The 26,861-nt window shown below is 55.2% G+C and overlaps 13 protein-coding genes across 13 annotated transcripts; 10 read left to right on the top strand and 3 right to left on the bottom strand.

Annotated features, from left to right (window-relative positions):
* Positions 1-257: 257 nt before the first annotated feature.
* On the top strand, positions 258-1,283 carry PG997_011421 (zinc-binding dehydrogenase; the record flags this gene model as incomplete). Its single annotated transcript, XM_066815736.1, has 1 exon — positions 258-1,283. The coding sequence occupies one exon, from the start codon at positions 258-260 to the stop codon at positions 1,281-1,283; it is 1,026 nt and encodes a 341-aa protein (XP_066665026.1).
* Positions 1,284-1,804: 521 nt separating this feature from the next.
* On the top strand, positions 1,805-3,242 carry PG997_011420 (uncharacterized protein; the record flags this gene model as incomplete). The annotated part of the gene is made up of 3 exons (XM_066815735.1): positions 1,805-2,079; positions 2,155-2,608; positions 2,676-3,242. The coding sequence occupies 3 exons, from the start codon at positions 1,805-1,807 to the stop codon at positions 3,240-3,242; spliced, it is 1,296 nt and encodes a 431-aa protein (XP_066665025.1).
* Positions 3,243-3,523: 281 nt separating this feature from the next.
* Positions 3,524-3,745, bottom strand: PG997_011419 (uncharacterized protein; the record flags this gene model as incomplete). Its single annotated transcript, XM_066815734.1, has 1 exon — positions 3,524-3,745. One exon carries the CDS (start codon positions 3,743-3,745, stop codon positions 3,524-3,526), a length of 222 nt encoding a protein of 73 aa, XP_066665024.1.
* A 1,473-nt stretch (positions 3,746-5,218) lies between these two features.
* PG997_011418 (uncharacterized protein) lies at positions 5,219-6,923 on the top strand (the record flags this gene model as incomplete). Its single annotated transcript, XM_066815733.1, has 3 exons — positions 5,219-5,706; positions 5,756-6,311; positions 6,393-6,923. 3 exons carry the CDS (start codon positions 5,219-5,221, stop codon positions 6,921-6,923), a joined length of 1,575 nt encoding a protein of 524 aa, XP_066665023.1.
* A 1,356-nt stretch (positions 6,924-8,279) lies between these two features.
* PG997_011417 (uncharacterized protein) lies at positions 8,280-8,957 on the top strand (the record flags this gene model as incomplete). The annotated part of the gene is made up of 3 exons (XM_066815732.1): positions 8,280-8,456; positions 8,515-8,858; positions 8,930-8,957. The coding sequence occupies 3 exons, from the start codon at positions 8,280-8,282 to the stop codon at positions 8,955-8,957; spliced, it is 549 nt and encodes a 182-aa protein (XP_066665022.1).
* Positions 8,958-9,605: 648 nt separating this feature from the next.
* On the top strand, positions 9,606-10,410 carry PG997_011416 (uncharacterized protein; the record flags this gene model as incomplete). The annotated part of the gene is made up of 3 exons (XM_066815731.1): positions 9,606-9,709; positions 9,780-9,992; positions 10,095-10,410. The coding sequence occupies 3 exons, from the start codon at positions 9,606-9,608 to the stop codon at positions 10,408-10,410; spliced, it is 633 nt and encodes a 210-aa protein (XP_066665021.1).
* A 133-nt stretch (positions 10,411-10,543) lies between these two features.
* PG997_011415 (uncharacterized protein) lies at positions 10,544-11,062 on the bottom strand (the record flags this gene model as incomplete). Its single annotated transcript, XM_066815730.1, has 1 exon — positions 10,544-11,062. One exon carries the CDS (start codon positions 11,060-11,062, stop codon positions 10,544-10,546), a length of 519 nt encoding a protein of 172 aa, XP_066665020.1.
* Positions 11,063-11,653: 591 nt separating this feature from the next.
* On the bottom strand, positions 11,654-14,043 carry PG997_011414 (phosphoribosylaminoimidazole-succinocarboxamide synthase; the record flags this gene model as incomplete). The annotated part of the gene is made up of 2 exons (XM_066815729.1): positions 11,654-11,702; positions 11,912-14,043. The coding sequence occupies 2 exons, from the start codon at positions 14,041-14,043 to the stop codon at positions 11,654-11,656; spliced, it is 2,181 nt and encodes a 726-aa protein (XP_066665019.1).
* A 2,324-nt stretch (positions 14,044-16,367) lies between these two features.
* Positions 16,368-17,389, top strand: PG997_011413 (short-chain dehydrogenase; the record flags this gene model as incomplete). The annotated part of the gene is given in 2 exon segments (XM_066815728.1): positions 16,368-16,991; positions 17,009-17,389. 2 exon segments carry the CDS (start codon positions 16,368-16,370, stop codon positions 17,387-17,389), a joined length of 1,005 nt encoding a protein of 334 aa, XP_066665018.1.
* A 3,066-nt stretch (positions 17,390-20,455) lies between these two features.
* On the top strand, positions 20,456-20,911 carry PG997_011412 (uncharacterized protein; the record flags this gene model as incomplete). The annotated part of the gene is made up of 1 exon (XM_066815727.1): positions 20,456-20,911. The coding sequence occupies one exon, from the start codon at positions 20,456-20,458 to the stop codon at positions 20,909-20,911; it is 456 nt and encodes a 151-aa protein (XP_066665017.1).
* Positions 20,912-22,090: 1,179 nt separating this feature from the next.
* PG997_011411 (uncharacterized protein) lies at positions 22,091-22,950 on the top strand (the record flags this gene model as incomplete). The annotated part of the gene is given in 3 exon segments (XM_066815726.1): positions 22,091-22,104; positions 22,115-22,198; positions 22,284-22,950. 3 exon segments carry the CDS (start codon positions 22,091-22,093, stop codon positions 22,948-22,950), a joined length of 765 nt encoding a protein of 254 aa, XP_066665016.1.
* Positions 22,951-23,605: 655 nt separating this feature from the next.
* On the top strand, positions 23,606-24,458 carry PG997_011410 (uncharacterized protein; the record flags this gene model as incomplete). The annotated part of the gene is made up of 3 exons (XM_066815725.1): positions 23,606-23,800; positions 23,882-24,151; positions 24,243-24,458. The coding sequence occupies 3 exons, from the start codon at positions 23,606-23,608 to the stop codon at positions 24,456-24,458; spliced, it is 681 nt and encodes a 226-aa protein (XP_066665015.1).
* Positions 24,459-25,455: 997 nt separating this feature from the next.
* Positions 25,456-26,853, top strand: PG997_011409 (acyl-CoA dehydrogenase domain-containing protein; the record flags this gene model as incomplete). Its single annotated transcript, XM_066815724.1, has 1 exon — positions 25,456-26,853. One exon carries the CDS (start codon positions 25,456-25,458, stop codon positions 26,851-26,853), a length of 1,398 nt encoding a protein of 465 aa, XP_066665014.1.
* Between the last annotated feature and the right edge of the window lie 8 nt (positions 26,854-26,861).

The raw sequence follows: 26,861 nt of genomic DNA, 5'->3' as shown, positions 1-26,861 counted from the left end.
AAACACTAAGATTCCTCCCGTCCGTAGGTGGCGTTTCTCCCCCACCATCGATTAAACTTGCCATTGCTGCACTTCCCATCTCCAAAAGTCTACCCGTCTCATACACATACTCACACACATACTTTCCCGCCTGGAAAAGGATATCACCCGAAACAACATCAAACAGCAGCAGCAGCAGCAGCCACAGCACCACAGCACAGGAACACCACACATACCATGGCCGAATCCAAGCCCACCGGCGGCGGCCACCAAAGACGATGCGCGCCTGGACCTACACCGCGGCCTCGCCCAGCCTGGAGTCCTGTCTCCATCTGAGCGCCGACGCCCCGCACCCCAAGCCCACGGGGATCCCCGCCGCCAGCCAGAAGGACGAGGTCCTCGTCCGCGTCACCGCGGCCGCCATCAACCCCATCGACTACAAGCTGCCCGAGGGCCTCGGCGGGCTCGGCACCCGCGCCCTGTTCGGCCACCCGGCCGTCCCGGGCCTCGACTACGCGGGCGTCGTCGTCGCGGCGGGCGGTGCTGGCGGCGAGCTCGCGGAGGGCACGCCCGTGTTTGGAAGGCTGGAGCCCTGCCGCTTCGGCACGCTCGGCGAGTTCGTCGTCGCGACGCGCGCGGGCTGCGCGCCCCTGCCGGCGGGGGTGGACCCGGTCGATGCTGCGTGCGTCGGCACGGCGGGATTGACGGCGTACCAGAGCTTACAGCCGTACGTGGCGCCCGGCGACGCCGTCTTCATCAACGGCGGCAGCGGCGGGACGGGCACCTGGGGCATCCAGATGGCCAAGGCCCTGGGGTGCAAGAACGTCGTGGTCAGCTGCTCGGCCGGCAACGCGGACTTGTGCCGCCGGCTGGGCGCGGACGAGGTGATTGACTACGCGTCGCAGAACGTGACCGAGGTGCTCAAGGCCAAGGGCCAGGTGTTCAAGGTCGTCGTCGACAATGTGGGGTCCAGCCCCGCGGACTTGTACAAACAGGCGGGCGCGTTCCTGGTGCCCGGCGGCCAGTTCGTCCAGGTCGGCGCGTCGGCTTCGTTTGGGGGTGCGAAGTCGCTTGTCGAGCGCATGCTGATGCCGGGATTCCTTGGTGGCGGCAAGAGCAAGTTCAGCCTGATGATGGCGAAGAATGACCACGACGCGCTCGCGCAGATTGGGACGTGGATGCAGGAGGGCAAGGTCAAGCCCGTCATCGACGAGGTGTTTCCTTACGAGGACGCGACCAAGGCGTTCCAGAAGTTGAAGACGGGCCGGGCGAAGGGCAAGGTCGTCATTAAGCACACATCATGAGGAGACGCGGAGGAGATCACTGGTTCGGATTGATATCTCAATCGCGACTGTGGTGGAAGTTGAACCCGAGTTGAAAAGGGCATTGATGATGCGGATGTACAACGTGTGCTTGACTATGGATGTACGTGCATGCTTCGTATCGGAGAAAACTAGAACACAAAAGCCCGACGGGGTGGATTGTGTGTGTAGCGCCATAAGCAATCAAGGGATGCGGGGGATCCACATAAGACGGCAGGATTACGCCGCCCTCCAGTCCGACGGCGATGGGTGTTGCGTTGCCTTTCTCATAATGTACATAATTCACTCATTCTGGATGGTTGCTGCCAGAGACCTGTTTCCTTTTAATTGAACGAAATCAACTTTTATACCGTTTCTTCATCTCTTCATCTCATCTAGAGAACAGTGACATTCCCTCATTCTACTCATCGTTTGCTTGTCGCGGATCCGCTTCGGCGTAAGCACAGCTTCACGCAAGCACCGTGGACTTGCATCACGGCTAATCCGGAAATCCAGGCACCATCATGGGCGCCTTGATGAACTCCATCTTGGGAGTACTTGCGGTCATTCTAGCAACACTTTACCAGAGCAATGTGCACTTCGCGCTGTACACGGGCGTCCGCCTCTTCTACGGCATCGGCCACACCCTAGAGCCCCTCAGCGCGTTTCCCTCCTACAAGTGCCGACGAATTGAGGACGAGCGCTTACAAGCCTGCGAGGATATGTGGCTCTCCGAGGCGACGAGGCAGCTGTTCCTGGCGTGCTCGGAAACCAAGGGGCGACAGCAATGGTCACCTAAGTAAGTCGCCGCTTGGCATGTTGTCTGTCACAAATACCGTCCGAAGAAGCTAATACGAAAGACGCATAATCTCAGCGGCGGCATTTTCAATGCCTCGGGTCGCAGCCTGACCGACCACATCGCCGTGCTGGACATCGACGAGCCCGAGGGGGTTGACGGTGCGGGTTTCCGCACCCGCGTCCTCGAGACTCCCGGATACCCCGGAACCCACGGCGACGGGACCCTGAACCTCGTCGGCATGAGCGGCTACGATGACGGCGCGGACGGCGAGGTCCGGTTGTGGCTCATTGACGTCAAGCCGTCCGTCGACCTCGCGACGGGCCGGGTCATCGAGGACCAGACCGTCATGCGCGGGAACCAGACTGTCGAGGTGTTTAAGCTCGTCGGAGGACGCGGGGCTACGACGTTGGAGCACCTTGAGAGCTTTTGGGATCCGCTGATTATGACGCCGAATCGTGTCGCGGCTGTGGGCGACGACACGAATGCGTTTTGGATAACCAATGATCTTGGGCACAGCCAGAGTCGCTGGGTGAGTAACGTCAATTCATTCCCCTTTCATAACTCTCGCTCACTAACATGCCCTTCTTCCGAACCAGAAACGCAGGCTGTCCCCCTTCTTCAGCCAAGGAAGCGTCGCGTACTGCAGCAGCGGCAGCAACAAGAGCGACGGTTCCCAGGCCTGCCACGCCGCCATTCCCAGCGGCCTCTCCTGGCCCAACGGGCTCGTGCACAACCACCACGACGGCCTGCTGTACGTGCCGAGCTCGATGGTGGGCACGGTCGACATCTATGAGCCCGTCAAGAACGGGTCCGTGTCAACCATGAAGAAAGTCGACACGATTGATGTCGGGTACTCCATCGACAACCTCATGGTCGATAAGGACGGCGATGTCTGGGCCGCCGTCTTCCCCTCCGTCACGAAGCTCGGTAAGGCGTTCGACGACCCCTACGGCGTGCATCACGTTCCCGCTGCCGCGATGCGCATTCGCAAGGGCCCCGGCGGCGGATACGAGGTTGAGAAGGTGCTTGAGGATGGGTTTGGAGAGGTCTTGCCCATGACTACGTCAGTTGTGCACGATGCGACGACGGGGCGGTTGTTCTTTGGCAGTGAGTTTCCTCCCTCATGCATCTTCGGCTCTTCCCATGTTCAGCCCCCCGATTGAAGCAGGTAAAAGTACGGAAGCAACCATTGAACTAAACGTTTGATCGCAGGTGTCATTTCGCCTTTCATCGCAGTATGCGACAAGGTGTAATAAGTAAGCATGTAAGCGACTGAGAGGCAGCGAATTGTTAAGGGATCCGTCGGGTGTGGTGTTGGCAAAAAGTGCAAAAGATTGGAGAGGCTGGGAATCGAACCCAGAACCTTTTCCATGCTGGATACCAACTCTGGAAGAGAAAGTAGCGCATGCTAAGGAAACGTCATACCACTAGACCACATCCCCTGTTATTTGATGGGAGCTTTGGTCGTTACGAGGCTACTCATGGTGTAGTCAGGTTTGTGGCGGTAGGCGACGACGACCTGAATCGTGCGGTGTGGATACCAGGGGTTGGCCGTGCCAACCGCGCCACCGAGTTCCGCGCTGTTGGCACCAATGATTCGCCCATGCAGCCCGCCTGTAACCTCTGTTATGCAGCTCGTTTTCATTCGTGGTATATTGGACGCCATTTTGTTTCCTATAGTTGTTGTTGTTGCTGTAATCGTTACGGGGAGGGGTCTTCAACCTGACACCCTGGGCGCTGTCAAGTCACAAGACACGAAAGGCTCTTTTGTGCTTTCCAACCCGTTGAGGCTAGTCTGACCGGCTCTCCAGAGACCTTGTCAAATGTCATGCGTCCAGAGGTGGGTTGTAAGAGGGGTGACGGTGCCGAAGGCACATGTCGTGTCACCTCCCACGAAAACACAAAAACGGCTGATCTCAAAACTGCAAGGCCGAGGCCGGTTGGTTCGGCGATTCAGGCACTTCGACATCAAAGGAAATCTGAGAAACGCAGGTGATCACGTCTGTGGCCAAGGATATATCGTACAAAACAGGCATGTCTCAGTTTAGCCCTCTCAAGAACCAAAGATATATGCTTTCTTTTTTCTTTTATCGAATCTACAATTTTCTGCACATTCACCTGGGAAGATTTGCATTTGGCAGTTGATAGTATCTCAAGTTTGTGCTTCAAGGCCGGTAACGACGAGGACAAACTGCCTTGTACAACATGATGCTAACCCGTTGACGATATATGGATCGAAACGTATCGCGTATCTGCTTGTGTAATCCGGGCCCCAAGATCCGAGCCCGGTGGTCGGCGACGTTGCCAAGAAGGTTTTCGTGCTGCCTCATTTCTCATAGCAATCGTCACGCCCCTTACGAGGAGGGCACGCCAGAGACGCGGCTCCGGTTACACAGGGGACACGGAGTCAGACTTGTGGCGGCTGAAGCCGAGCTGAAGCTTTTGGTCTGATGACATGCATGAGCTCTCTCCAGATGGGGTAAAGATCGGATCTGTGGACAGCTGAGATGAAGCTGGGGCGGTGTAGATCTTCTATCATTCCCACTCTGTATAGAGTATAGGAATATATACAACTCACGATGAGGGCTTATGTTCTTGCCTAAAGTAAGCCCCTTTACCACTTCGCCTTGGACATTTGTATTCATTGACCTGCCAGGATAGATCTCGGGGTGCATTTACCGAATTAGAAAGCCCAATGTTTGAATGATGGACCATATATCAGAATATGCGGGCAGAGGAGATCGACGTGAGCGGCGTGGTATATATGCAGCCCTCGGTGCCCCCGGCGCCGTCAGCCATATCAAGTGAATACGGCGGGGACCTTCTGGGGCGCCGATACGGTGCCAACGCGTCTCGAGCCAGTAACACCTGCTCATTTGAGACGATACCGATTTTCCATCGAATGCCAGTGCATATGATGGCTTGAAACTGTACAGATGATCAGCTCAAGGGCAAGAGACCGCGAAGATGTCCGAGCTTTAGGCTGCTTCGACATTTCTTGAAGATGGGATATCGCGGGATATAAAGATGGCCGTTTCGCTCAGGTTTGAACACTTCCCTATTTATGATCATACCAACAAAGCTATTATTCGGATACAGAGAATTAGCCACACGAAATCCCCTAGGCATGCTGCAAAAGATGCGTTCGCTCATCTTCGTCCTCGGTGGTCTCCTATCAATCGCACAGGGCGCGACCAATACAACATGGGCTAATGTCACCGAGTGTCTTCGAAAGAACGAAGTTCCTATTGACGAGCATGGTTCCATTGACTGGATCCGCGATTCCGCGGCCTACAACGTCCGTCTGCCCATCTTCACCCCCGCCGCTATCGTGGTGCCTACGACCATTACCCAAATCCAGAAAGCCGTCATATGCGGTAACCAGACAAACGTCAAGGTGTCGGCAAAGGCAGGAGGCCATAGCTATACCGGCGGCGGGTTCGGTAGTGAGAACGGCCATCTCATCGTCCAGCTTGATCGCATGTACAACGTCACTCTTGACAAAACCACGAATATCACTACGGTCCAACCGGGGGCCAGACTGGGTCACATGGCTACCGAGTTATATAACCTAGGAAAGCGCGCTATTTCTCATGGCACCTGTCCCAGGCAAGTAGAATGCGTCCTGTTTTGGTTTCTTTGTGACATGAGCCTATGTACTAACATGCACCCACAGGGTTGGCGCCTCCGGACACTTGACCTCCGGCGGTTATGGCATGAGCTCGCACACCCACGGTCTTGCTCTAGACTGGGTCGAAGGCGCCGCCGTCATCCTCGCGAACGGGAGCATCGTCGAGACTAACGCTACGTATAACGAGGATCTATTCTGGGCCATCCGCGGGGCAGGCCCGAACTTTGGCATCGTGGCGTCTTGGCGGCTCCAGACCTTCGAGGCGCCGGTCAACTTGACCTGGTTCCGGATAGCCCTGGATTGGAACCGCGACACGGCCGCTCGCTACCTGGGGGACGTGGAGACGTACATCAATACGGAGATGCCCGCAGAGCTCAACTTCCACATCGCCGACTACGAAAAAGGCCACCCTATTGCCGAAGGTCTGTACTACGGCAACGATGAGCAGATGAAATCCGCTATTGGACCTTTGCTTAAAGCTTCCAATGGCAATCTCACGAACCATAAGCAGGTCGACTGGATCGATGCGATGAAACATTACTCCGTCGACAACACCTTCAACACGACGGGCGTCGTGATTGATTACATCGAGCCCGGCCCGGTAAGAGAGGCATCATGATTTCCTCTAATTATACCATCCTGTGGTTTAAAGCGCTTGGCACGAGCTAACCACCAACTCAAGCCCGACAACTTCTTCGCCAAGAGCCTCACCTTCAACAGCCTCAAAGGCGACGCGGCCAAGGCCTTCGTCGACTACTGGTACGGCACCGCGCTGCAGGTGGACCGCCGGTGGTTCTTCCAGATCGACGCGGCCGGCGGCGCCAACTCGGCCTACAGCCAGCCGCCGTTCGACAGCCGCGCCACGTCCTCGTACGCGCACCGCGACCAGACCTTCATCATCCAGTTCTACGACGCCGTGCCCGCGAGCCACAACAACGAGTCATACCCGGCCAACGGACTGTCGTTTCTGAGCGGCTGGGTCGACGGGGTGACGGCGGCGCTGGATAAGGGCAATAACACGAACTGGGGCGCGTACGCGAATTACCCGGACCCGACGCTGAGCCGCGGGGAGGCCCAGAAGCGGTACTACGGGGCCAGCTTGGAGCAGCTGCGGAAGTATAAGCAGAAATACGATCCCGGGGAGCTGTTCAAATTCCCTCAGTCGATTGAGCCGTTACTGCAGCAGCCTTCGGATGCTTTGAGGCGGCACTAAGTGGCCCGTCGCATGCACTCTGGCCACGCAGGAACTAGGAAGGGAAGAAGGGTAGTCTTGGGGCCTGGTTATGAAAATTCTCTTCGTCAGCTGGGTTACAAGGATGCGTCGATCGAGGAACGGCAGTCAGAATGTCACCGCTTTGGACTCTATTTTTAGTCTGCCATCGTGGACTAGGGACCAGGCCATCGATTCATTTACACCTGCTGATACCCAACCTCTCCCGCGCTGGCGAGACCTTCGTTGGTTTCCAGATTAGGAAGGCGAGAGCACTTGCTCACCAGCTCTAGCCCATGTAGAGCTGGTGCATGAGGGAACCACTCACAGCCCATCTATCTGATTCCCTTGCAAACGCACGCGGAAGTATCCATTTAGAAGCATCAAACACGCTGCTGACTTCCTATTGGTTAGATTCGTTTTCTCTTCCACTCGCTCGCTTATATGCTTTTGGGTAGCTTCTTCTATGGATATCGCTCTTGAATCACAATCCCTGTACACTTCACTTTTGGTCAAGTCCACCTACTTATATGCACATTCACTTATTCTAAATACCAAAAATCAGACGATGACAAGATAAACGTTTACTCTATCTATCAAGAAGCTACTTGACTCCTCTTGTGACCTGAAACGCGTTTCCCACTTTTACGTGCCGAAGGTTGTGAACGCATAACGCGGGCGAGTCATGATATAGGAAGACCTATGCGACCCCCAACGTCAACATCCCTGCTCGGCTACCACCCGATCGAGGCGCACCCCTGCCCGCCCACCCGAAGCACCGGCCCAAAGTCTGCAGCGAAAAGCGGTCCCGCCCGCAGAGCCGCAAAGCCAAGCCCGCCGTTTTCTTCCAAGAATAAACATCGGATGCCAGGCCTTTCCAAATCTCTCTATTAAGGTTTAGCAGACAGCTCGAAAATAGCATCGGATGCCTGCCAACCCCATCAGAGAAGATGGGGAAGAAGGCTTAGCGAACGAGGCGGCGCGAAGTTTCGAAACGACATCCCTGCCAGAATACCGAATCATGAACAGTAGGCTTGGCTATACCGTGTAAGCGGGGAGTTCAACATCGCGCAGTTCTTTTTTTAGTCTTCTCGTGGATGAAAATATTCAAGCAAGTGAGTGTTGTAAAGGAGTGAGATTGTGTATATAAGGACTTCACGATCGACCCAAAGAGACAACTTTTTCCCTCATCACTCACCACCAACAACATCCAACAGTCCTCTTCCACAGCCAGCTTCACTTCGAACCGCCTGCGCCAGTCGCCTTTTTCGCTTCTTCCAAACCAACCGACTTCACTTCATCACTTGATACCCCCTTTTCAACCTTTTTACCACCACTTCTCACCAACCAACCGCCAAGATGCAGTTCACCCAGTTCGCCGCCCTCTTCCTCGCCGTCGCCACCGGCGTCAACGCCCTGCCCAACATGAACGCCACCGACATGGAGCCCTTCCACCTCCACGCCCGCTCCTGCGGCGCCGGCCTCCTCAAGGGCAAGGCCCTCAAGGCCTGCCAGGCGGCTTGCAAGGTTGCTTGCGTGAGTATCCCCTTCTCTCTTCCTTTCTGGTCTCCTCTTACTAACACAACTCCACCAGAACGTCATCCCCAACCCCGTCGGCTCCGCCGCCTGCGCTGCCTCCTGCGACCGGAAGCGCTCCGTGCCCACCGAGCCCACCGAGATCGCTTCCGAGTCCTCCGACTCTGAATCCGACTCCTCTGAGACCGAGTCCGCCTCCGAGGTCGAGGCCCGCGCCCTGCTCGAGGACCGCGCCTGCGGCCTCTTCAAGGGCAAGGCCAAGGAGCTCTGCCAGAAGGGCTGCGCGGGCGTCTGCACCGCGATCCCGAACGCGGCGGCCAAGGGCGCCTGCCAGGCCGCGTGCAAGAAGCGATCGGAGCTCACGGCCCGCGACCCGGAGCCCGCCCCCTCACCGGCGGCCAGGTCTGCCGCGGCGCGTGCGCCGTCACTTGCAACTCGACCGTGCTCGCGCTGGTGCAGAAGAAGTGCCTCAGCGTCTGCAACGGCAAGTGCCCCAAATAGATGGTTGCCGACAGACACACTTGTCTTGGTAGATCTACCATTACATCTTCGAGCCACTTGTGGCATACCACGAAGTCGAGCTTTTCACGACTTTGGTGGTCTTCTTTTATCTTTCTCTACATTCTTTTGGGACATTTGGGAAGCATATGGGCAGCGGGGTAGCATTTTGATGATTCCTTCTTATCCTCGATTTTTCTTTTTTGGCACGACCAATTTGGTCTTTTGGTGGATTTTTGTTTTCTGATTTGAGATCATGACTGGCTGGCTGGGGTTTGGGTCTGGATGCTCTTGATGGAGTTCACCCGAGTTTGATTTTGTACATATCACAACTTTCTTGCTAGAAACCAAGCGATTTCCTACGAAGACACTCTCCGACTCACTCGGCCGTGTTCACATGGATACACGACACATGTAGATGACAGAATCGAATAGATGTTGAGCAACATGTCTTCAATAGTGTACTGCACACAAAACTATTAGCCGTAGTTAGCGCACAGACATAGTGCGGGAATGACGGCCATAGAGCGACTGAGTCACATGAGTCTGGCGGACTCATCGCTTATTTCCCGATCTAGTTGCCTATTATTTAATGCCCAACCTTCACCAAACAGAATTCTATAAAGCATACCCTTCATACCATTCAGCAAGATGTCGGCCTCTAGTATAAACGAAAACATGGTAGCCAAGGTGTCGGCAAGCGAGGCCCCGGTCCCGTGGTGTGAAGAGTTTAAGAAAATGATAAGCGGTATGGAGTAAGTGAACGCACTCTGTTCCGTGGCGCACCAGTGCTCACAGGGGGTTGGTTATCCTGCTCCTTTTTAGTTTCGCGACGTCCAGAGCGCCAGAGCTTCAGGAGTTCAGACTGGATATGCGCCGGAAGCTGCAGACGTTCAACGACAGCAACATCCCCGAGGGCAGCACCGTGGCATCGCTCACCGCAAGGCGTATGGCCGTAGCCAAGGGCATGTTCGGGCGCCTAGGCGCCGGCGTGAACATTGAGCCCCCTTCTCTATTATTTGGGGCTGCAACACCTTCGTCGGGGACGGCGTGTATATGAACTGCGGGTAAGCCACACAATACATAACTTGGGCCCGCTGGGTTAATGTTAGTAACTAACCACCATGGCTTCAACAACAGAGTCTCGATCCACGACTACGCCCCCGTCTTCATCGGTGACAGGGTGCTGATCGGACCGGACGCGTGCATCTGCCCCATCACCCACGCGCCCGACCCGGACGTCCGGCGGGAAGCCAGCGGCACGTCCTTCGCCCGCCCCATCCGCATCGAGGACGACTGCTGGATCGGGGCGCGCGCCTTGATCCTACCGGGCGTCCGCGTCGGACGGGGCTCGACCGTCGCGGCTGGAGCCGTGGTGACCAAGGACGTGGAGCCGTATTCTCTAGTAGGGGGCGTGCCTGCGAAGCTAATCAGGAGGCTGGATAGACCCCGGTGAAGGGGGCTACAAAGTTAACATATAACTAGAAAATATTGCCTGAAGAAGTTCTTCGGTGCACCCCAAGCACACCTATGATGATATATCGTGGATATATACATTCCAGAGTTGATAGATGTTGATTAACAAGTCTTCAACCATCAAACAACTCCTGAGGTTGTGGGCTTGTCCCACGCTCTGGTGGACATAGTTGCAATCTCTTGCTAGGGGCGCTTGCAGCAGTTTCCAAATAGTCTGTGCCACCTCCACGGCCGCCGACACGATCCTCCTCCTCTGTAGTCAAGTACTGGACCCGGGTGTCCCCGTACTGCTCCATCAGCTCCTTAACCGTCATATTCGAGATGCCCGACTGCCCCTCCCGCAGCATCGGCGCGCCGAACGCATTGGCGATCTCCAGCGGGCTGAGCGACACGGGCCGCCCCAGGCTCTCAAACCCGGCCACGGTCCACAAGACCGACACTGTAGCCACGATGGTGACGAGCAGCGCGACTCGTAGACGATGACGAGGGTCTCCTGCTGCGCGAGGAACTCGCTCCGCGGGCTCGTGTCGTTGGCGGGCTCGACCACGGCGACGCGGAACATGATGTCGTGGATCGTGGCCAGGACGTCCGCGGTCGGGGCCCGGAACGCCACGGAACGGGGGGTTCGCCATCGCCGCCGCCGCCGCCGTGCGCGAGGTGCTTGGCGCGGAGCATGCTCTGCAGGGCTGCCGACGAGGCGATAGCATTACCCGCGGTTTTGATTGTCCCAGTGCAGTTTCCATCGCAGCCAAAGATCGCGCCCGTTATGGCTTTTCGGTCGGCGGACCTTTGCATGGCCTGTTTGATTGCAGGGGAAATGCAACCGATTCAATGCAGCCTTCGTGGTGCCTCGAACCCGCAGCTTGCTCGCGTATGTATGCTTCGGAAATCTCAGGAGATGTAGCAATGCGTGGTGTCAGGGGTGTGCACACAGTCTGGGGCGGATATTCGAAGAAACGAGCCGACAATAAGGCGAGGGGTTGAGAGTTTGGAGACAGAGAAACCATTGGGCTATATGCTGATATATACCCCATCGTGTGTGACACAAGATTTGATCGGCTTGATTCATGACTCAGCATCCGCCTCCTAAACGATTCCGGCTATACCGAGCGTTGATGTGCTAAACTAGAACCAACACTCGCGTGAGGAAATCCCAGTCCTTCGTATCCCAATTGAAGTCATAACGTACATTCGCCTACCCCACATAGACCCTTAGCCATACCTTAGCCTGTCACAATGTCCTGCTTCTCGATGGTCTTCTTGCAGAACTTACTTGAAGTTGGTTGAAACAAATCATGCCATCTTCTACATCCAGACCATGGGTGACTCGACCTATGAAGCCACATTCTAGGTGGTCATGGGAACAGCACCGGTCAAAATAATCGTCCCCATGTATCATATGTAACTCAGGGGTGCGAGTGCCACTTGCACATCGGTGACAGTGCCGAAGATCCGTATTCACATTGTCCGGGCGGACATACCCAACCCATTGAGTAATGCACCCACATCTGCCCTTTTCAGCAACCTCGAAACCCATTCGCTCAGTGCCATCTGATGCGTCGATCGCTCCCAGAAGATACTTGTCGTAGCGGGTCCGTAGGCTTGACGCAAGACTCGCTTTTGTCCATAACGGGTCGCACCGTGAAAAGACCGGATCCCGTACGAATCGACTGTGGCAGCACATAAGCCACAAGTCGATTAGAGTGGTGCCACCGCGGGGAAAATATAGTGTCTTATCCAACCAAGGCAGTGCGCAAGATAAGAGCACAATCACAAGGAGAGCAAGCGTAGTGGCGATGAAGGCCAGGGATGGTTCACAGACGGCGACGGAACTATCTGCTGTCGTGACTTCCGTGATCGTCAGATTACCGACTGGGGTTAGCTGTAGGATTGGTACCAGCATGTTCAGTGTGGCATAGTAGAAAACCTTCCAATGACTATGGCCCCATGATTGCGATAAAACTGACAATGGCTGCGGAGTTAGATAGTCCAATAGAATTGTTGTATCTGCGTCCGCCGGTCCGAAGCGCATGTTTTTTAGCGGTTGAGCGAAACGATGTTGGAAATCCTTTCGTAGGAGTCGACCATAGATGTAGTTGATGGTAGCGATGGGTATGCTCCTAAGCACAATATTCCACCCACTAAGCATTGGTACATTTGGAGGTATGTAGTTGTAGTCGATTTTTGTAACATTGCCGCTTGTTAACAGATCAGTAAGGTTGAAGCCATCCGAGGTGTAATTGAATTGGCCATACGAGTCTATTGTGAAAGTCCTTGTTGCACGGCCGGAGGAGATCAGATAAATGCATGCTGCAATAGCAGCCATGCGGATGACTCCATTCGTCAAAGCAATCTCTTTCCTGTGTTGTAGTGGCCTCTGGTTGTAAGGCGAGCCAGGTATATGCCGTTTCGTCCTAAACTCCACCACATCGAAACGTTTTTCACGGAAACAGGTTGATGTACTCCGAATGCCATAGGCAACAGTCTTCGAGCCACTAGGATGAGTGACCTCCCAATATCCAAGCCGAAATCTGTGACAATCCAGAGCTCTGGTCAATCTCACTGTGGACACCCAGGGGCCGATGTGTGTGAGGCGGACATTAAAGTGTGAAAAAAGTGATATCATGTCCGCCAGGCATGTGGGATCCCAGTTTTCGCGAATACCTGTATTACGTTTCCGTAGCCAAGCGAGTATGATAACGAGGAATGTGACATGGATAACATAGCATGCTATCAGGAAGTTGGCCGGCTGAGGGTGAATGAGAACTGTCCAGCTCTCTTCAGAGTCAACAACTTGAAGTAAGGCTGCTTTGAATGCCACAAGCCCCGTACAAGTAGCTTTGAGTAAAAAGAAGGGAATACCCCATCGGTTTAGAGGCCAAAGTCCGATAATCGGGAAATATATTGCCGCGACACTTTCTGCTGCCCGTGCAGACCCTCGTTTGGAAGAATGCGTGTCGGCCATGGAGACGTATGGGTATATACGTTGCACTTCTTGAATGGTGCTTCTCAGTAGAGCTGAGCTTAGTGCGCCCACTAAAGGAGGCCCGTAGCTGACAGCAAGATAGAGGTTAACGCTCGGAAGGTCGTGGCTTCGGGTAAGAGTCTGAATGTGTTTCAAACCGACTAGGCACCCAACTATGATGAGATTCAGAATAATCATGACGACGAGGGTAGAGCTCTTCAAGATAGCAGGCCGGTAGTTCAGGGCTGGAAAATGCTGCGGGGCATCGATGGGCACATAAGTAGCACCCATGGGGCTGTCATCCAGTTTGCAGCTCATAAGTCTCCCGTATTTTCGGAAGCGTGAAATCTTAGACAGCGCGCTGGCCTTCATCCTTGCGACCGAACCCTGGCCGACTGGAGCGTTACCGTGTCTGCCCCAAACCGCGTGCTGCGACTCTCGTTCATCTGGGTTCCTGACTTCAACTTCTTGAGGCGTTGGGGTACCAAGCGTTGGTTGAGTACGCAGCTCAATAGTTCCAGTGAGCCGGGCAACAGCTGAGTTTCGGCGTCTCACGCACAGCAACTCCTCGTGCGGTTGTCGCACCAAGGGGCCGGCATCAAAGCTATGCCGTCGAGGTGGTGGTGTGTCGTCTTCTGTAACCAGCATCTTGGCTCAAGCCTCAAGTGCATCAAGTTGGGCTCCAAACACAGGTATTGACTTTTTACTATTAAACGAAGAAGTTATAAGGATAAGAATTTGATAGAATATGGGATGGGCTTGCTATAAATTCACAAAGGGGCTTGCTGGGCGGCAACAGCAGTGCCCTGCCACTGCTTGCAACATGCCTATGCATCTAGGGTGGCTAGGGTTGCCTTGGCAACTGTATGACCAATAATGCTAGAATTAAGAAACCGCGATCAGCCTCGAACAGCCGGCACCGTGGCGGAGGCCCACAGCCTGCTCGTGTGCTACCGACGCGGACTTGGCAGCGTTGAAGCCACTAGACAGTAATAGCAGGCATCCGCCTTCGGTGAGCATGCATAATTTGTTTTTGCCAACACGTTTCTTCTAGCAAATTGAGTCGTTTGGCACGGAAAGTCACAGACGACGACTTTGGGCTGGTCTATGTTATATAACAGGCTGTAAGCACTGTTAAATGAATAACTACTGCCGCAGCTTACTGCATGAGCTTGCAACTCTCCCTCTTCATGGTAAGCCTCATGGGCCCATCTTAACCGAACAATCGATATATCACCAGACATAAGGCAGCCCATAGAGAATTTTGGGTGAGGGTAGTCCCAAATTCACCTAAGGCTACGAGGTTCTAATTGGGGGATAATATCGGAACATGCAATTCCGGCTAAGGAGACCACCTGCCTGACTCATATCGGGCTGTAACTACGCCCCCTTTGTGTCACCCATCTTTGCGCAAGCTTCTGGTGTGTTGCGATGCTTTGGAACGTCACTAGGCTCGCCTCGAACCGAATGCTGAATACCCAACAGTGAACTCCTTTTATTACAAGAAATGGGCCGATATATGCATACTGCTATGGGGACAATGCAGAGATCAGTGCCAATGCAGGTGCTCTCGAGATGTGTCCTGATTGCTCAAGAGTGTTGTACCAAGGCAAAGCGGATTCGTCGCCTTTAAACGATGGGATAGTACAGCATACACAACGAGCGCCAACCAATCAACGATGGTTTTTGAATGCTGCAACCTTACACAGGAAAGAGACTTCGGTTTCTCCTGCAAGCTCAATTGCTGTTGTTGACAACATCCTGACTTCGCCATCGCCAAAACAGTCAGTTGCACTCCTAACCTGGAACCGAATATGTTCATGTTGACTTGAGTAACATTCTGTCTTTACGTCTCAGCATCTGATTCTCGATTTTCTGCAGCATTTACTAGTTCGATGAGGAGTTCCGAGCTGTCGGATTCACCGACGTACAGCCTTCGCGGATAGAAAAGAGATCTTCCCACAATTATCCCAAGAAAACGGACCAGACGTTCTGATCCTATTATCGCTTCCGGGCAATCGGTTACGTTACAGGATAACAACTTATTGATCATCCTCTATTGATATGGCATTTGACTAACATGCCGAAAACTGCTTGACTCTGACAGTGGCTAATAGAGTACACATTGTCGAGCCTCAGTGGAATCTGTCAGTCGAAAAGCAGGTCATTGTCAGAGCTCTCAGGACTGGCCAGCAGCGTAACGTCACTATATAAATATACCGTAAACGGTACAGTCGAGGAGGTAACGTTTAGCCTTGCCCATTCCTCCTTGAAAAGAAACTTGTTTACTGACTGAATGAGCAAGAATTATCTGGCGAAGATCACGTTTAAGGGACACGCCGGCACCCGCGATGGAGGAAAGTTGGAGGTACGTTCCCTGAACGCGTCCTGGTTTAAGGTCCGCTAACAGCCGTCTAGGGCATGATACATATTTGTTGTTCAGATCGATTCAGCTCAGCCTAGGGTTTATAGGTACTAATAGTGTAACAACTCCTAACAAGAATTGTGAGTCTCTTCGTTATTAACATGAGTCTTAAATGTATACTACCAAAAGGCACTATTAAACGCAGTTCATTCAAGTTTTGCGAGACGTTCTGGAATTGGGAACCAGGCCGGATGTGGTGATAGTGCATGCTATAGAGGCAATAGTCTGAGTAGGGGTTCCTACCATTGCACTATTCAAGTCACCCAAACCCGTGACCAAGTAACGAGCTACATATGCAATACGCAAATCCAAATCGAAAACATGAGATGTAGTGAATAAATCTTCAATTAAGGCATACTAGTCAAACGTACATAAAGCTTGTCCATGTTGACACTTCACCCCCGCTTCCTCTCCAACCGCGTCGCTGCTTTTGCTTCAGCCCCCTCTAAGCTTCACTTCAGTCTTTGCGTCATGGACTTTTATCGCGACGTCGAGCTCCCTCCGTTCTGGAAATTTCACATCCCGCGGTCGAGGGCTTAGTGCAAACATGAGCGGTACCAACGGTAACAATCACAGCAACGAACCCATCATGTCTACAGGAGAGGATAACAAACTCACCGTTCTGATCACCGGATGCTCCGACGGCGGCCTAGGCGCTGCCCTCGCCCTCGCCTTCCATGAGGCGGGGTTCCACGTCTACGCCACAGCGCGCGACGTCACCAAGATGGGAGAACTGCGTGCGGCAGCTGGCCCGGGGATCGAGACCCTACCGCTGGACGTGCAATCCGCGTCATCCATCGAAGCCTGCGTGTCCCGCATCAAGCGCCTAGACATCCTCGTCAACAACGCCGGCACCATGATGACCATGCCCCTAGCCGACGTCTCCATCCCGCAAGCCAAAGGCATCTTCGACACCAACGTCTGGGGCGTGCTAGCCGTGACACAGGCATTCCTACCATTGCTTCTCGAGTCAGCGCGACGCCAAAGCGGAGGCGGCATCATCGCCGTCAACACCTCCGTCGCCTCCGTCGTGGCCGCCCCCTTCCTGGGCGTCTATAGCGCCTCCAAGGCCGCCATGGCCATGTTCTGCGACACCCTGCGCCTCGAGCTCGCCGTCTTCGGGCTGCACGTCGTCGAGCTCAAGACGGGCGCCGTCGGGCCGACCAAGCTGGTCTCGAACAACACCAGCCTGCTGGCCGCCCCGACTACCAATGGCGGCGGCGGCAGGGTGCCTCCGGCTCCGGCTCCAGCTCGGCGCCCCCCATCCTGCCGGACAAGTCCATCTACGCGCCCGCGCGGGAGGTGGTCGAGGGCCTCCTGCGCCGCGGGTACGACGGGACCTGGATGCCGCCCGCCCAATGGGCGAAGCAGGTCGTGCAGGACCTTGTGCAGAAGAAGACGGCGCCGCCGTCCAGGATCTGGCGCGGGCAGAGCGCGCTCTTGGGGTGGGCCGTGCAGTTCCTGCCCTCCTTCTTGGTCACGGGCCCGGTGAAGAGGCAGACCAAGTACACGCAGGTCGAGGAGGTGTTGCGGATTGCGCATATTTACCCAGGCAACGACGTCGAGTAAGTAGGTATGTAGGTAAATGGCCGAGGTAAACACGGGTGTGTGGGTTTGGTTCTCGAGTCAATATTGGAAAATGAGAAGCCCCAGATTGGCAAATTAATGACCCTAAACGACGCTTTGATCTGTGAGTGAACATATGCCACGACTTCAAACCTCCGGAAGTCTGGACATGCATTCCGGACGGTCGGTCAATTGGCACTCAATGCAAATGACCTCCATTGCCTCATTCAAAACAAATTGGTTTTGACTTGATACGTGCATCTGCCCCTCGCCCGCCCCTTTACCTGCTACGCGAGGGCATATGGCTTTGTGCCACCTGGCTTGTGTCCGCCGAACTGTAAAAACGTCCGCATCATCGAAAAGCACTCCCTAAACCAATTGCATCTTACTGCTGACGATGCCAATGCACCGATCGGCATGTCCCGTCTAAGTCCCCTGAATGCGGCATTGTATTGAGGTGGAAGAAGCATTCCAATACTTACATAATGAATGAACGTAGTTTGAGGGGAACTGGTGGCTTTCAATTAGGGAGGTTGCAATTACGGGGTCGAGCTACGTTGGTATGCGCTGCAAATGGGCACATGGGCAAATGGATGGTCAGGGCTTCTCAGGGCAGTCGTAATTGGAGTCCACCATCAGGAGACCAGCGACAGATGGCCGATCTCCTGTAAGCAATGTGACCTCAGCCAACGAAGTCGGTCAAGCAGAGCGAGAGCGAGCACATAATGCAACGTACATAGTAGTATCCCACCAAAGCAGAGAGCTGAAGGCCACCCGAGAAGAACTTTGCGCATCGGCTGACATCAAAACCTGGATGGGCCGGAGTAAGCTGAAAAAAATCCTCGAGTGAGAATTTTGCGGCGTATTGCCAGTTTCCTTGGTCCTGGCAGGGCAAGACTAAAGAGTCAGAGTCCAGAACCCCCGAAATGGTTCCAGGGCGGCTTCCAACGGGACGGAGAGCGCCGAGGCGGCTTGTGTTTGCGTGTGATGTCATTCATTTGGGTTTGCCACGGTCACAGCCGCCCGTTTAGGCTGCGGTCTAAGCAGCCAGGCACAATCCAATCGATCAGCAACGCGTGAAGCGTGCGTTGTCGAAACCCAACAAGGCAGAATTCTGGAATCAATACACTGCCAAGGCAGAGAGAGCGATTCTTGATATTGGAAAATCTTCGCTAGTCTGGTCAGGCGGCAGATCGACATCTGGCATTCCAAGATCGTGGTGGTGCAAATGGGGAAAGGCCCTGAAGTAATGCCCCTCCTTCCACCCTACCACCACCCCGTCCTCTTGCAGAAAAAAAGGTTATCAGTGCATGATGTGTGGTAGGAATAGCGCCCAGTCACCAGTAGCACTAGGCACTGCGAAAAAAGCGCTGCGAAAATTCTCCTGAACTGGGGCGAGCAGCGAGCGCCGAGTGGGCTGGTCCCGTACGCTACTGAGACCTGGGCGGGCACCGCAGAAACGAAGCTTGCATCGGCCCTTTGCGAGAGAGGAAGAGAGGGGGAAAATTCTCAAGGTCATTGGTATGAAACAAGAAAAGACACGATCGCCTCAATTAGCGCGGGTGACACATCGGGAGAATGGTGTAATGGATTAATCTATGTGCTGCTGCCATCGCACGCAATATTGCCAAACATTGATACGAATTGACGAATGCATTACAAGGGCAGGCAGTACTACCGACCAGCGGCCCAGACCAGGCCCCCAAAATGCCTCTCCGCGGAAGTGCAAGGCCTGCTTGCTTGCTCAATGCTGTGTCACTTTGCATGGAAGGAAATATTGCATTTCTGGCCTCACCCGAATGAATGGAGGGTTGCAGAATCCCGTGTGTCTCGCTTGGAAGTGACACCGCCCTTCTGGACTCTATACCATCACCGGGCAGGATCACGGCATCGTGAGGAGGTCGACTGGCTGTGGTGCATCGGGGGCAAGCCATCAGAAATGAGATCGATCAGGCCAATGGTAGCGCATCGTTACGGTCAGCCAGGCCAGGGCGGCCGCATAATTGGACGGGACGCTTCGCGCGCAGGCTAGTAGTTTCTTGGGTAAGTAGGTACCTCTAAGGAGAGTCAGGAGTCGTCGAGTTACTGAGGTTAGAAAGCGTACCTGCAGCGTCAGCAGAGAGATTCACCTCATGAGCTGAGACACGCTGACACTGACGACAGCAGGGCCAGCAGGGAAGGTACCGAGAAACTATGGGGTAATGGTTTGCTGAGCAAAACTCGGGCCAAGGCGCATTCAGGTCGGGTGATGTGTGGCAGCCTGCCAGGAGCAAGCTGTTAGCTAATAGGTAGCTAATGGCTTCCCTGCGGTGGCATCACGCGGGCCACTAAAACCGCCTGGCCAGCTACCCCGGATTCCACTTTCTTGCCGTTAACTGCTAAGCGCCCTACAGTCGGACAGCCCACTGCACGCCCAGAGATTTTTTTCTGTCTTTTTTTGCTAGCTTGGCTGGCCTCATTCCATTTGATTTCCTGTTGCCGGTTACTGTTTCGGGCAATCCCACGCCGTCCATTGGCCTCTGCTGCCCGCTCTCCACCGTCCAAACCAACACCAGACCTCAGACCTTCTGGTGGACTCCCTTTTTTCTGTTTCCACCAGCAAATTACCTGCTGTACTCTAGCACCGCAGAGACAGTCAGGTGGTACAATTTCCAATTTCCTCGGCGTGGTCCCCCAGCAAATTTCTCAAGGGTAACGTAATTCCCGTAGGTACCGACCGTACCACTCCCACACTCACTGCACAGGCAGCCTGCCTTCGCTTAGTCTGATATTGGAACTTTCGAGTAAATATGTAAACGTGACTAACAAGTCCGAGACCAAACGCCCCCCTTACGGCCCACGATGTGAATATAATATCCCCTTCCCCTCCGGCCCTTTGTTCGCATTTCCCTTTATTCTCTTTGATTGAAACCCTTGAAGCAAGCCTTACCACACCTGACTACTACCAACCAAGACGAACGAACAAACAAACATAAATACGATCTACCCCAGATTCCGCAACAGGACCCCGCCAACATACATACGCCAAGGAACGACATCCAAACAACTACCACCACATAACCTCTCAAGATGCCTCGCTTCACCGTCAACGAGCCTCACCCCACCGTCGAGAAGGACTCCTACACGCACTCGGGCCGCGGCGGCGCCGGCAACTTCTTCCGCGCCCCCGAGACGACGCCCTCGACGGGCATCTCGACCGAGCCCATCACCACGGCGCCGCGCCCCAGCATGGGCCGCTTCTACTCTGGCCGCGGCGGCGCCGGCAACGCGCACGCCTCGGCCCAGCGCCCCGTCATGTCATTCGAGGAGTCGTACAAGCTCCAGAGCCTGATCGAGGAGAAGGCCACCGGCTACGTCGGCCGCGGCGGCGCCGGTAACGCGGTGGTCAAGGGCGTCCCCGCCAGCAGCAGCGGCGGCCAGCGCAAGGGCTCCGACGCCAGCAGTGTTGCCAGCTCCCGCTCCTCGGGCAGCATCCGCTCCAACCTCATGGAGCGCATCAGCAGCACCCTGCGCCGCAACAGCTAAGCTGGTCGCCTGGCTGCGCTTCACCTTGATCTTGGAGCTATGAGCGCTTCACCATCTTCAACATCTACTTCACCTGACTCCTCTTCAACATCATTATTGCATTTCAAGCACGGCGCACGGGATCTGATTTTTATCGCCAATTTCAGTTGGCGGAACAACGACTTTGGGAAAACAAACGGTGGGAGGAAAAAAAGAGCATTTTTGGGGCCTCAGAGCAAAGCGACAAGCTCGAAATGATTTTTGGAGCGAAATACCCACGACACACGGTTGTATGTGTCGTCCCCGGCTGGCATGACTCCGGGGAATACATTGAATCGGGAAAAATTCCAAGGGCATTTTCAGCGATTGAAAGGGCGCATGTTTCTGGTGAACTTTGGTTTGATGCGGCGAGACGGATATACCCCCCAACAGCGATTGCGATATTTTATTAGCGAATAGTATGAAGCATACTAGCTGCTTCATACGGAAATCAAAACAAATACAAAAAACTTATCAAACATACTACTGCCTGTCCTCGTGGAACCTTTTGCATGTGAATTGGATTGAGTGATCATTATCCTTCGAGAAGGCGGCCCGTGGTTTTGGAAAGTCGGACATGTCACCTGAGCGCACGGTTTGGGTATCACGAGGCCGGTGCTACAGGTCCTCAGACGCCAAGGCATGGCAGGTCACCCCCTTAAAGGCAACGTCGTCGCGCGTCTGTATGAACTTGACATTTCTTGACCTGCATAGACCTTGTTCGTTGGCGTATGAGAGTCAACTCATCTCGTCAATTCTTCCTTGCCAGATCGTGAGATGACAGGTTGGGTACATCCTCGTAGATTTCTCCTTCGTAGAACCCCGTCCCGTCGTCTGATTGCTGCCGGCACGGCGGTACCGCTGTCTTCATGGTTGAGCTCGCGACAGACCCCGGCGGCCGTTCTGGTTCATAATGAGCTCCTATGCCAAGACATTATGTTCACCTCTATGAGCCTGCCACGCGAGCACCGGTCCACTTGCTTCGGCAAGTTCCCCGTGGTTTACCGCTTAGCGGAGAAATGACCCTATTGACGCAATAACTTGCTGCATCTCATCTGCAACGGCGTCCCAGCATCATCGTCATCACACAAGGCATCCTTTCTCATATTAAACTTGATAATTGCTTATTACTAGTCATGGCTGAAGTTTCAACGGCGAAGGATGGCGCAGCTGACGTGCGAATAGAGCTCATGAGCTCCCCGACGACTTCGCCGCGGGGTACGAGGTCCTGTGCGGGGCCTTCGGCAAGCAGATCAACGACGCCATCTGGTAAGCGACAACTCTATCTGTCTGCATACTCCCTGAAACCCCTCAAAATAGCCCATGACTAACACCGAGTGTGTGTCCATGACAGGACGGCCATGAACCCGGGCTGGGACACCCCCGAAGGCAAAAAGCAGCACGTCGCGCGCCTGGTCGAGCGCTGGCAGTCCACGACCACCAACCAGCATGGCGATCCCAACGCCGTCTTCCTGAAAGCTACGGTGCCGGACCCCAACGGAAATGGCGATGGCCAGAAGCGCGTCGTCGCGGGCATGGCCATCTGGTGCCAGCTCTCTTTTGTGGAAGGCCTCGGCGACGAGCCCAAGGACGACCCCCCGCCGTTCCTGGCGGACATGTACCCGGGCGACGAGCGCGCGCAGCGCTTCTGCACGCAGATGATCAAGAGTCTCGTGCGCCGGCGCATCGAGTACGTGAAGTCCCTGTCGTCTTCGGCATCATCCAATGGCAAGCCGCCCGCGACGTTCACGCTCGACATCTGCGCCGTCGACCCGCGGTTCCAGCGCCGCGGCGTCGCGCACCGGCTCGTGCAGTGGGGGCTGGACGAGGCGCGGCGGCGCGGCGGGCTCGAGGCGACGACGGAGGCGTCGGCGATGGGGCGGCATGCGTATGCGAAGCTGGGGTTCCGGCCGGAGGAGGGACGGGGGGATTTGGTGTACGAGGTGGATGAGGAGTTTAGGGATCGCGAGTTGCCGCCCAACTTGTTCATGCGGACGGGGGTGGTGGCTGCGGCGGCTTGATCTCAGTTGAGTGCGAAGCATAATTGGATGACTGAACGTCTGTTCACCTTGGAAACGGGGGATAAGTCAATTCAGTAGTTACTATCCTGATCTATCATGAACATGGCCGACTATCTCGTCTTGTATAGACATGTTTGTCAGTTAGTGGCATGCTCCGTACATAACCTACGAAGCTGTACATTTTAATGTGACAGACCAAAAGAAAAAAAAATTCACTCCTACATTAAAGTTCTTATTTGCAAGTGTATACAGAAATGGCAAAAGTAGAATGATGCGGCCAGTGTGGATTGAACACACGACCTCCAGATTGATGTTCCCGAAGTTAGACTTCAGTCTGGCGCTCTCCCAACTGAGCTATGTCCGCTGTGATGAGACGATGTTGGCACCGTCCCACATTGTTGGCCGCTTATTGAGAAAGTGTCATGCTAATGCAGCTTAGATAGTGTATCGTGGTGAATAGGGCTTGACGATTGCAGATGTGAGACGAGAAGCGAGGTAGGTGACGGATGGCCCACGGAGCTGCTAAGGTTACATCGACTCTCCCACCAATCGATCTCTCCAAGTGCTGCAGATTTTCTGGGACAGACAATAATACCCTCATCACCCAGAAAGGAAAGTTTCCTGTTCACTTAGTTGCTGAAGAAACACCCTTACGATGGCCGACTCGGAAGCGGCGGAGATGCGCAATGCCGACTACTGGGACGGCAGATACAGCAACGAGGACGACCCCGCGACCAAGGAGTGGCACGTCGGCCCCGACAAACTCGAGGGGTACCTCGAAGAAAACATCTACCCCCGCTGGCCGCAGGGCACCACGCCCAAAATCGTCCAGCTCGGCTCGGGCGCCAGCGTAAGTACGTGGTGGCAGTAGTTTTACTGAGCGTTGTCAGTTGTCTTGGGGCATGCTGACTTCTGCTGCTTTCACAAAAAGAGCGTCCCGTTTGAGATGTATTCGCGGGGCTACACCGACCAGACCTGCGTCGAGTTCTCGGCGGCCGTGATTGCGCAGATGGCGCCCAAGAACCCGGCCATCAGGTGGCTGCCGCACGATGTGCGCAACATGCCCGAGATCGAGTCCAACTCGTTTGATTTCGCCTTTGATAAAGCGACTTTCTACGCGCTCTGTGCGTGGGGTCCGACGCACCTGTTGAAGAGTATCCCGCCGGTGATAGTGGAAGACACGGCAGCCTACAGCCGCGAGGTGAGTTCAAGAAAAAGACACCTCTTCTGAGGAGGACCTTCCCAACATGGGGGTTTTATTGATTGAACCTGACTTGGGCTCTACCTATAAGGTCTTCCGGATTCTCAAGCCTGGTGGCGTATTTGTCTGCATCAACATCTTTGAGCCCCGCTACGTCAACCACCTGCTCAAGGTGGAGGGCACCAATTGGACTGACTTACACACACCCATGGCTCTTACGCCGGCTGGATGGGCCGTAACCCGGGCATATGGTCTGGTCAAGGGGCCAATTGAGCCAACAGACAGCGAAGCAGCAGCAGCGGCGTAGCACTTCAGCTCCAGGGCAATCTGCTGAAGTTACAGGCAAGCTCATGGCGGGGTAGCCAGGTGCATCGAGCCAAATCGATAAAGGACGACATGCCACATCTCGGCCTTTGTCCTCGGGATATCGTTGGCTCGACATCGCAGTATCCGTTTCGCCATCGAAAGCGGCTCCTCCGAGCCCCCGCGCTGTCTTTCCGGGAAGCTCCTCGCCGGACTGGAAAGTTCTCGCAACCATCTATCTGATACGTAGGTATCCATCGATCGCATTGTCTCCCAACAACTACGAGACTTGCTTGCGTCAAGTTTTCGCCACGTCCCGGGATGTCTTGGGTGACATTTGGTCGCCATTTTTGAGGTTGACAGCGAAGGTATATAGGATAGGAGCTGACCCCAGCAATACCCAAGTGTCGCCTCTTTCCTGAGCTGCGATACTGTGGCTGAGTGATCTCACTTGACAGTGCTATAGCGATAGAACCTCGTCATGTAGTAATACATCATGCGTCTTACTTAGAAAGGGTTTGTCTTAAGAGGCCTGTCCAACATATAAAGGCAGCAGGTTTGATTAGTCTGCGTCGATCATCGATCGACCCCAGTTTGAAGAGAATGTATACCCAAATGCCAGATGATATCAAATGAATCAAATATTGAGATGAGTTTCTCTTTTTTTTTTTAGGTCGACACTCTTTCCAACTTCAGTAAACTCCTCACCAGTATCAAGTTCTACTGTCGAGCTACGATCGTCCAAAGTAATTCTTGCCGCAATGCATGTATCGAGACCCCAACCCCGAGGCCGAGGCACTTGGAATCGAACCTCTTGGGACCACCTCCGGAATGCAACCACACCAAACCCCGGGACATGCAGATAATCCATTCTTGGCGGCAGCACCTTATTGCAACATCTTGAAATCGATTTCATGAGGGACCGATCGGATTTACCCTCTTCTCATCCACCACATCATTGAAAGCTCTTCTCATCAACGTCCGGCTGAATGACTGCCAAGATGTCGCCATCCAAGCCAGAGCAACACACCAACGACAAGCCTGATCACGTCGTCGCCAAAGCAGGCAATAACATCAACCATGACCAGAAGCCATTAGAGCCCTTCGGCGACAAGCTGCCCTGGGCCGAACCAGCCTGGTACACCACCCTAGCCTCCCCTACTACACCGCCACTCACCGCGCCCTGCGCGACCACGCCCGGCGATACATCGACACCCACATCCTCCCCCACGCCCCGGCGTGGAAGCCGCGGGCTCGTGTCCCGAGCCCGCGCGCAAAGCCTGGCTGGCGACGGGCCTGCCGTTGCTCGACGTGCCCCTCGAGTACCGCCCCGCGGGCCACAAGACCATCAAGACGGACACCATGGAGATCCCCGTCGACCAGCTCGACGCCTTCCACCTCCTCATCCTCAACGACGAGTGCTCCCGCTTCCAGGGCGGCGTCGCGACGGGCCTCGCGGGCGCGAACCTGATCGGGCTGCCGCCCTCATCAACCACGGGACCGAGGCGCAGAAGCGCCGCTGGCTGCCCGGTCTGTTCACGTGGGAAACCAACTTCTGTCTGGGCGTCACCGAGCCCAGCGGCGGCAGCGACGTGGGCAACCTGCGGACCACGGCGGCCAAGACGCCCGACGGGTCCCACTACGTCGTCAACGGGACCAAGAAATGGATCACCGGCTCGCCCTGGGCCACGCACATGACGACCGCCGTCCGCACCGGCCCACCCGGCTCCGGCGTCTCCGGCATCTCCCTCTTAGTCATTCCCCTGACCCTCGAGGGCGTCACCATCGAGAAAATCCACAACAGCGGCCAAAACGCCGGCGGCGCGAGCTGGGTGCGGCTCCACGAAGTGCAGGTCCCCGCGGATTATCTCCTGGGAGTCGAGAACGCCGGGTTCAAGTACCTCATGACCAACTTCAACAAAGAGCGCTTCGTCCTCGCCGTCTCCTGCAACCGGCACGCCCGGACCTGCCTCTCGACCTCCTTAGCCTACGCGCTCGAGCGCGAGACGTTCGGGCAGCCCCTCGCGGGCCACCAGGTGATCCGCCACAAGCTCGCCACGCTCGCGCGCGAGGTCGAGGCCCACTGGGCCTGGCTCGAGCAGATCGCGTACCACATCGACGCGGACCCGCGCGGCTGGCGGACCGAGTCCGTCGCCGGCCGCATCGCCCTGGCGAAAGTCTCGGGCGGGAGGATCCTCGAGCTCGCGGCCCGCGAGGCCCAGCAGATCATGGGCGGCGTCGCCTACCAGAGGGGCGGGCCCGGCGGCGGCGGCGCGGTCGAGCAGATCACGCGGGACCTGCGCATGAACGTCGTCGGCGGCGGCTCCGAGGAGATCTTGAACGATTTGGCTTTCCGCGAGGAGATGAAGCGAGCCAAGAAGATCGGAGCCAATCTTTGATGAATGTA

This window comes from Apiospora hydei, assembly GCF_038363865.1.
Source record: "Apiospora hydei strain CBS 114990 chromosome Unknown utg000008l_segment0_segment0, whole genome shotgun sequence".
Lineage (NCBI taxonomy): Eukaryota > Fungi > Ascomycota > Sordariomycetes > Amphisphaeriales > Apiosporaceae > Apiospora > Apiospora hydei.
This window is presented reverse-complemented; position numbering and strand designations above follow the sequence as displayed.